Genomic DNA, 9,847 nt, shown 5'->3' on the forward strand with positions numbered 1-9,847 from the left:
GCCTCACTTTAGGAAAGATGTGGGAGCTTTGGAGAGGTTGCAGAGAAGATTTACCAGGATGTTGCCTGGAATGGAGAATAGGTCGTATGAGGATAGGTTGAGAGTGCTAGGCCTTTTCTCATTGGAATGGCGAAGGATGAGGGGTGACTTGATAGAGGTTTATAAGATGATCAGAGGAATAGGTAGAGTAGACAGTCAGAAACTTTTTCCCCGGGCACAACCGAGTGTTACAAGGGGACATAAATTTACGGTGAAGGGTGGAAGGTATAGGGGAGATGTCAGGGGTGGGTTCTTTACCCAGAGAGTGGTGGGGGCATGGAATGCGCTGCCTGTGGGAGTGGCAGAGTCAGAATCATTGGCGAACTTTAAGTGGCAATTGGATAGGTACATGGATGGGTGCTTAAGCTAGGACAAATATTCGGCACAACATCATGGGCCGAAGGGCCTGTTCTGTGCTGTATTGTTCTATGTTCTATATGCATTTTAAGTGTCGTGAGCTATATGATAAAATGGAATTATGTTGGATAGACCATTTTGGTCAGTACAAATAAGACAAGACAACTGGGCTCCTTCTCTGTCATACATTTTCTATGCTTCTAATTACCCTAGTAAATATACTTCTGCTGAAGATTGATACTGCCTACCTTTAGGAATTATTCTCCATCTATTAATTTGAGATCCTTTGAGTGTAACTGTCAATATTCTAAGTTTTGCAATTACAACTGAGAGCAGTTAGAATTTGTTACATCTGGTTTATTCTTCTTTATTGTTTTGGCTAACGTCTTCATTTTGAATATTACAACATTACAAAAATACTCGTGTTTAACTATATTGAATGCCTGATCCACATGTCAGCTTTTCTTGTAACAAATACTTTTCAACAATGATCATTAATTATCAAAGTCCATAGGATTTTACTCTTTCAATATCTGAAAAAGGCCGTGGGAACACTGCAGATTTTGTGTTGCTGAAAAGTAGTTATCCTCTTAACATAAAGTGAATAGTCGCACGATGAATAATAGAAGTTATGGTTTGGGGGAGACAAAAGTCACCAATAAAGCCTCCATAAACAAGTGTCAATCATGATGAGATTCTTCTTTAACAGAGTTTGTAAGATAAAATCTTGCATCCTTTTTGATATAAGTACCATCTTTCCACATGCAAAAAGAAAAAAAAAATCAAAACTTAAGTTTCATCAGAGATACAAAAGGGGCAATGAAATCATGAAACCAATGTAATTAAAACATATAAAAGAAAAACTGGGCGTATCTTTAAAAGGACGATTTAAGAATTTTGGCTTTCTTGACTCAGGTAGGCTGTAAATTCCACTAACGTCCTGGTTGGTCTTCCTGCCATTCCCTTCCGCAGATATGGAACTTCATCTTTGTTTGACATAACACCAGCTATGTCAAGGTGAGCCCAGTGAGGGGCTGTAACAAACTCTCGCAGGAATGCTGCAGCTGTACATGCACCACCAGACCTGCAGGAACATTTCAAAGCACAGTGAAATTACCAAGTGGCAACAAATATACTTTAAACTTTTACCATGGATTTTTATAAATTAGAAATCATCTTCCTCAAAGATTCACAGAAAAAGCTGAATAAAAAAAAACTAATCTTCGTTCCATTTTTCTCCATATAATTTCTGCTCATATTTTTATTATTATGCCCATTTGATGATCAAGTGAAACACAGACAGGAATGCTATTTCTGGGCAGGTCTTTTGGGTGACTGTTTCATTCGGTCATCACTGCAATAATTCAGATAAAATTAACAAGCTCCTTTTGAATATTTCACTTTCATTAGGTGAGAGAATGGCTTGAAATTTTTGATTCTTTATGAACAGTGAGCAATATGGTCTTCCAACTGTTTAATGTTAATCGTACAACACAATTGTTTTCTGCTGCGGTACAAGAACATTTATAATTTAATTACATTCAGTTCTCATCATTGTACTCAGGGGCACACAACACAGCAGAATTCAGGGCATTGCATTCAAATCTTTCAACTTGAAGACATCTTTTGCTATACATTGTGGGGCAGATTTTCATGTGGTTCATATTTAAGCCTAGCAACAAGCAGGGCTACTCCAACCATTTAATGGCATCAGCTAAGGTCTAATTTTCACGATCAGACCTCATTAGGGAATTACCACTATTAATTGTACTGGAGATTTAGGACAACTGGGTGTATGGAATAGATGGAGATCCAGTGAAACTGCTGATCACCAGGGATCTCCAACAGTATCTCAAAGAGAGAGGGTGGATGAAACAGCCACATTCAGGAAAAAAAAAATTGTTTGCTGCACAAATATGAAATAATTGTTCAGAACAGTTAAGTGTCTACAAGAAAACCGAGTCTCAGACCTGATTGAAGCTAATTTCCCTAAAATGCAACTCGAAATAGTCATCTACAAACTGTACGATCAAGAATGAACATGTAGGCAAAATAAGGAACTAGCAATGACAGCACAGGTTCTTACAAAAATGCTGTTGGGGCTACTGATAATACCATCTGACCCTGAATCGCAAACCTTGCTGTGGCCTCTTCCTGTGTACAGTCTAAATTAAGAGCAAGCTGAAAATCTGAAAGAACAGACTTCCAGGGAAGTCCCCAACATAGCTCTCATCTCTCCTTTATATAGGAATGGTTATAAGATAAAAATGTTTCTATAGTGTGATCTACATAAAATCAAAATAATCTCTCACTTAGATACGTAATATTACCAATTTGTATTTTCATAAGTACCATGATGTAGAAAACGTTTCAGAGCTCTTCACAAAGATATTACAAAACAAAATTAAAGACTCAACATCAAACAATATAAATAATTCAACATAAAATAAATAAAGGAATTCAACTGAATGGACCAGCCAGCATTGACCAAATCACAAGAAATGAAAACAGCATATATGAACGAGCAAAGATCCTGTCAAACTTGTAAAGTCCTTACTAATATTTGGGGGTTTGTGCCAAAATTGGGACAGTTGTCCTAAAGACTGGTCAAACAACAGTTTGACTTAGTCATTCTCAAGTATTCATACACTCAAAGCTCCAGATACCATCAACACTGTCCCCGATAGGTCCTGTCCCACCACAGGTGGCAGCATAGTGGTACATAGTTGGGAGGGAGCTGACCAAACAGACCTGACTCCAACTCCTTTGAGGTCTCAAATCAAACATGGGTAAGCAATGCTGATTACCACCTATTAGTACCAGGATACCTAAAAATGAGGTGTCAACCTAGTGAAGTTACAACACTGGACTAGTAGCATGCAAGCAGCCTAAGCTGTATGCGATAAAAAAAAAGTTTAAAAATCCCTCAAAAATGAAGGGATTGTCTTATGAGCAAAGGTTAAACAGATGGTGACTCTACTCATTGGAGTCGAGAAGAATAAGAGATGATCTCATTGAAATGTACCGGATTCTTAAGGGACTTGACAGGGTGAAGTTTGAGAGGATGCTTCCCCTCACGGGGGAGTCTAGGACCAGAGGGCATTATCTCAGAGTAAAGGTGTGCAATTTAAGACAGAGATGGGGAGATATATTTTTCTTTCAGAGGGTTGAGAGTCTTTGGAACTCCTTGCCACAGAAAGCTGTGGGGGCCGAGTTCTCGTATATTCTTAAGGCTGAAATAGACAGAATCTTTATCAATAGCAGAATCAAGGACTACAGGGAAAGGGCAGGAATGTCGTGGTGCTATTGAATGCTGGAGTAGTTCAAAGGGCTGAATGGCTTACTCCTTTTCTAATGCTCATGGATTAGATCTAAGTTCGACAATCCTGCCACATCCTGAAATTCCCTCATTCATGGTCTTGTCAGGCAACCCACAGCAGGTGGACTGCAGCGGTTCAAGGCCGCAGCTCACCACCCTCTTCTCAAGGGCAACTAGGGACAAGTAATAAATGCTGGCCAGTCAGCGATGCCCACATTCCAAAAATGAATTTTTTAAAAATCCAGTCATGAATAGTCATGGACAATTAAACTAATCACTGAAGGAGGAGGCTCCATAAATATTCTCACCCTCATTGATGGGGAACCTCACACATTAATGCAAAATATATGGCTGAAGAATTTGCATTCACCTTCACAGAATCATAGAATACCTATAGCATGGAAGCAGACCACACTGATCCTCCAAAAAGCATCCCACCCAACTCCCTACCACGAACACCTTCTTCCATGTCCTTTGCATCCCCAAACCCAGGGTTCTGTCAATGACGTGGGCAACTTTCAGCATTGCCAACCCATTTTCATTCACTAATAGTCTCCATTAGCAGTTTTTCTTGCTTCCCAGCATATTATCATCCATCCCTTTGACTGCTTGTTGTTCTCTCTCTCTAGGCTCCATCTCTGCCTATCCATTCACTTCTTCCTTTCTCCTCACACCTATCAAGAGCATTAATACCACCTTGACCTAGCACTTATCAGTTCTGGTAGAGGATCACTGGACTTAAAACATCTGCTTTCTGTCCACAGATACTGCCAGACCCGCTGAGTTTCTCCAACAATTTCTGTTTTTGTTTCAGATTTCCAGCATCTGCAATTTTTTGTTTTATCATTCAGAGTGTGTGGTGCCAGATCTGCTCTCTGTGCTCCAAGTGGGATCCAACCAGCTTTTTGTATAACTGCAACAAACCTTCTGCATCCTTGTACTCCAGTCCTCTAGATATAAAGGCCAGCATTCCATTAGCTTTCTTGATTGTCTTCTGAACTTGCTTGTGATGTTATAAAAGTCTATTCAGCCAATCACTGTATTTAACTTCATGCCATCTGGAAAGTATCCTGATCTATCTTTTTCTGTCCAAAATGGATAACTTCACACTTGTTAAAGTGAACACAATCTGCTACAGTTTTGCCCAATCACTTAGTCTGTCAATAACCCTTTGTAATTTTATACGATCATCTACATTGTCTACAATACAACCCAACTTTCAGTCAATTTGGGTATATGACTTTCTATGCTAAATCCAAGTCAGTAATAAATAATATGAATTACTGAAGCCATAACACAGACACTTGTGGAACACCACTGGCCATATCCTGCCAACTTGAATATGTACCCATTATCCCTACTTTCTGTTGCCTGCCACTAAACCAATTTACTTATAAGTCAGTATTTCTGTGAGATCTTACCTTAAATCTCTCATGTGGGACTTTATCAAATACATTCTCAAAGTCCATTTAAATAACATCCATAGATATTCCCCTGTCCACTACCTCTCGTCACCTCTTCAAAAAACTTCAATGAGGTTTGTTAGGCATGACCTACCTGTCATGAACCTATGCTAACTTTCCCTGTCAACTGAAATTTTTCAGGCATTCAGTTACCCCATCTTTCAACAATTTGCATCACAGATTTTAGCCTAGATGATCCATAACTTCCTGGTTTTCCTCTTTTGCACTTCTTAAAAAGCAAAGTAACATGCAATTTTCAATCCAAACAGACGACAGCTGTACCTAGGGAATTCTGAAAGATTATAGTTAGGGCACCTACAATGTGCTCCCTTACTTCCTTTAACACCCTTGGATGAAAACTGTCAGGACCTGGGGATTTGACACTCTTTAATTCCATTAATTACCTCATTGCTGATGTTTTATTTACATAAATTTTATTCAATCCCTCTCCCTAATCCACTATGAGTTTCCTCAGGACTTTCTCCTTTCCTACTGTAAATACTAGCTACCCTCCTTTTCCACTATCCTGAATTGGAACTCTATTGCAATTCCTTCACTGTTGCTGGGTCAAAATCCTGGAACTTACCCCATAATAGCACTGACACCATACTTTCACCTTATGGACTGCAGTGGTTCAAGATGCCTTCTCAGGGGCATTAAGAGTGATGAATTATGGTCTATGTCCCATTAATTAATTTTCAAATGTTAAAAGAATACTGCTCCAGAGTATTATTAGAAGTGTTGACTAAAAGCTTAGTCAAAGACGTGAGTTTTAAGAGCACTTCAAAGAGAGATGAGAGAGGTGGAGGTATAAAGGAACTAAGGGTGGGATGGTTCCAAGATGGTTAAAGGCATAGTTGTCAACAATGGGGGTGAGGCTGGTCACCCAAGTTCTTGGGAACTTGTCAGATTGGAAAAGGTCACAGATAGGAAGGTGAAGCCAGGAATAGATTTGAATACAAGGATGAGAATTTTAAACTGATGAATAAAAAGGATTTCTGTTCCAAGATCTTCCCCACGGGATAGGTTGTCTGATATTGTAGATCCAAGGTACCAGAATTTTCTGTTGTGGTTTTGTTCGCCGAGCTGGAAATTTTTGTTGCAAACGTTTTGTCCCCTGTCTAGGTGACATCCTCAGTGCTTGGGAGCCTCCTGTGAAGCGCTTCTGTGGTGTTTCCTCCGGCATTTATAGTGGCCTGTCCCTGCCGCTTCCGGTTGTCAGTTTCAGCTGTCCGCTGTAGTGGCCGGTATATTGGGTCCAGGTCGATGTGTTTGTTGATGGAGTTTGTGGATGAGTGCCATGCTTCTAGGAATTCCCTGGCTGTTCTTTGTTTGGCTTGCCCTATAATGGTAATGTTGTCCCAGTCAAATTCATGTTGCTTGTCATCTGCATGTGTAGCTACTAAGGATAGCTGGTCGTGGCGTTTCGTGGCTAGTTGATGTTCATGGATGCGGATCGTTAAATGCTCCTGATGTATGGTAGTGTGGCTAGTCCTTTGGGTTGCGGCATGTCCTCGTTCCGTTGTTTTTCTCTTAGGCATCTGTTGATGAAATTGCGCAGAATTTTCTGATTGAACTCAACAGCACCACCAGAAACAATCACAGGTGGAAACACAACACTCTATCCCACACCCACAATTTGCTCGGGATAGGTTATCTATTAGCCTTTGGAGGTGGATTTCTCTCTGGACAACCAGTACCATATCATCAACATGTAGAAATTCTCTGCTCAGGACGTGCTACATGAATGGTTTAGGTTGAGGAATTTCACATCTGATTGTGTGTGGGTCATGGGGTAGAATTCTTTTGTTAAGACAGATGGATTTTTGATAGCCATGGATATTAAGGGATTTAAAGTAAGCCAGGAGGATGGTGTTAAGATACAGATTAGCTGTGACTCAGTGAATAACAATAAAAGTTCAAACAGTTGAATTACATAAGCCTGTTTCTATGATTATTTTTCCACATTCCATATTAGCTACTTTTAAAGCCACAAAACAGAATAAGCAAAGTAAAACTGGATTTGAATTACGGACATGATACCATATTCACCTGTATTTGCCAATGTTGTTCAGGTCTGCCAGTTGCGATTCTGTGACCTGCCTGGTGTAATGTTGAAAAAGTGGCATCCTCCACACTCGATCTCCAGTCACAACACTTGCCTAAACAAGAACATATCAGCATCACCAATTATGGTCAGAATTACACAAATTAAGGTATGAACTCCACTATCCAAATACCAAGAAAGGACAGTACTTGGACCTAATCCTCAATGAAAAGCTTTATTTCATACTATTAACATTACACTTTAAAAAAAGAAAAAGGTGAATAAAGGATCCACTCAAATTCAAATGAAGGGCCTGAAGGCGAGATAGAACTTGATGTAAAAATGGCCATGTCTTGTTACAAATTAATATAATACTGCATCAACTAATAAACTAAAACATTTGACTTCTAAATACTTTATTGCAAAATTTTATTCAGAAGGGCTTGTGGCTTTACAGAGGGACCTCGATTATTGAAGAAAATTTCAAGATCCCACAAAAACATTACATCAAAGAGGTAAGTGTATTTGATTTACCTGTACTGAAAAACACGTGAAAAGGCTGGCAAAAGCAAAGAAACACAAGCAGCTCAAGCATCAGTGACTGGATACTTTTTAGGTAGGGTTGTTACACAGCCCTTTGCAAAAGTAGATGTTTTGCAGGGTATTCCCATCACTTTACCGGGCTGTTCATTAAAAACAAACTGAGAACGTAAACGCATGCACAAGGCCGGGCTTCTATCTTTCTATCGTGAGACTGAATTCCCGGAAACTGACAAATGCTCTTGCGATCGTAGAAGCTGTTCAGGACCTTGTTTAATGCTGGGACTTGACATACAGTATTTATGTGATGGTAAGCCCTTCTCATTTTAACCTGTAATTTGCAAACTGTGAGGATTAGTTTGTTTAAATAGCAGACTCATTAAAATTATAGATTTGAACAAATTCTCTGGTAGAGCATTGTATTAGATCAGTATGGTTTCCCTTGTTTAAGGTAAAATTGATTATCTGAATAATTGATTATCCGAACGAAATAGTGCCCGCCCATCTCGTGCGGATAATCGAGGTTCCTCTGTATTGCAACGAGGTCTGCACCATAAATGTTGACATATAAACTGACCTTTGAAGCCTGGGAAAATTGGGTCCAAAAGTATAAAGTGTGAGCATGTCTTAAACTTCTGCATCTTCACAACACAGTCCATTTTGTCTACTGCATTCCAGTTATAAATTTAACAGTAAATAAAACATTTATTTGTGGATGAAAAATTGAGGTGACTAACCAATGCAAGTACAGCATATTGTAGCTGAAAAGGAGGGTAGCCATATAAGCTGAGTATAAGTAAAAACATGATTTTGAGGCTTTATATGCAGGGTCGATTCATATAGTGCTATTGACAAGTAATTCTAAAATTAGTCTGATTAATCTGATGGGCAACTAGACTATTATTCACAAATTCACACTGATGTTACAATATCATTGTACAGTATAGGCAAAGGTAGAAAATGCTTGGTCATTTAACAGAGACACACGAGAATGGTGACTGGTTGTTCTTTCTGAGAACTTAAATGGCAAAATCAGGATGGAAAACAGTACTTCAGCTCTATCTCCTACCCACACCTCCTTCAAGCCTGAATTCTCACATGAGTATAGGGCTATAGAACTAGTACTTGTCTCAAATGTTGAACAGGTTTGAAGTAGAAATGACATTTGGCAAAGAACATTGCGCAAATGATTCTTACTTGTCTGAGGAGTCCCCACAACCAGTCGGAATTGGTGAAAACCCCAGTAGCTGCTGATCCAAGGGCAACATCCATCGCACCTGTGAAATAACACAAATAAAATTACTGGAATTTGATTTTGTTTCAAAACTAGTGTTTATCTGAAAACAATACCTGAGGCTATTTAAGACATGAAGTCTCTGGTGTCACAATAAGGCAGTGATTAGATTACTGGAATAAGGTGTCAGAACTAATAATCCAAAGTTGACAAATTCCACTTCTATTATTGCAGATTATGTATTCAAATATTTTTTTAGAAACAACTAGAAATAAAAAATGATTTTGTTGTAATAATACAATTAATTCACTAATGTCCTTGAAGGAAGGAATATTGAACATTCAAACCTTGCCTAGCCCACATGTGCCTCCAGAAATACACAAGCATGGTTGATTCAATTGCCCTTTGAAGTGGCTGTGCAGACCACGGAGTTCATAGAGTTATAGAAATGTACAGCCTGGAAACAGACCCTTCGGCCCAACCCGTCCATGCCGAACAGATGTCCCAACCCAATCTAGTCCCACCTGCCAGATCTGGCCCATATCCCTCCAAACGCTTCCTATTCATATACCCATCCAAATGCCTTTTAAATGTTGCAATTGTACCAGCCTCCACCACATCCTCTGGCAGTTCATTCCAGACATGTACCAACCTCTGCGTGAAAATGTTGCCCCTCAGGTCTCTTTTATATCTTTCCCCTCTCACCCTAAACCTATGCCCTCCCTAACCCCAGGGAAAAGACTTTGTCTATTTATCCTATCCGTGCCCCTCATAATTTTGTAAACCTCTATCAGGTCACCCCTCAGCCTCCGATGCTCCAGGGAAAACAGCCCCAGTCTGTTCAGCCT

The 9,847-nt window shown here is 39.5% G+C and overlaps 1 protein-coding gene across 1 annotated transcript in view; it reads right to left on the reverse strand.

Moving 5' to 3' along the window:
• Nucleotides 1-1,080: 1,080 nt before the first annotated feature.
• The window catches only part of lap3 (leucine aminopeptidase 3), a 62,487-nt gene continuing 53,720 nt past the window's right edge, over nucleotides 1,081-9,847 (reverse strand). Inside the window, exons 11-13 of the mRNA XM_043694323.1 lie at nucleotides 8,963-9,042; nucleotides 7,231-7,340; nucleotides 1,081-1,480 (exon numbers count right to left, since the gene is read on the reverse strand). Coding sequence (XP_043550258.1) covers nucleotides 1,285-1,480; nucleotides 7,231-7,340; nucleotides 8,963-9,042 — 386 coding nt within the window. The 3' untranslated portion in view covers nucleotides 1,081-1,284. The remainder of the gene's footprint in view (nucleotides 1,481-7,230; nucleotides 7,341-8,962; nucleotides 9,043-9,847) is intronic.

Source organism: Chiloscyllium plagiosum, chromosome 1 (assembly GCF_004010195.1).
Source record: "Chiloscyllium plagiosum isolate BGI_BamShark_2017 chromosome 1, ASM401019v2, whole genome shotgun sequence".
NCBI classification, from domain to species: Eukaryota; Metazoa; Chordata; class Chondrichthyes; order Orectolobiformes; family Hemiscylliidae; genus Chiloscyllium; species Chiloscyllium plagiosum.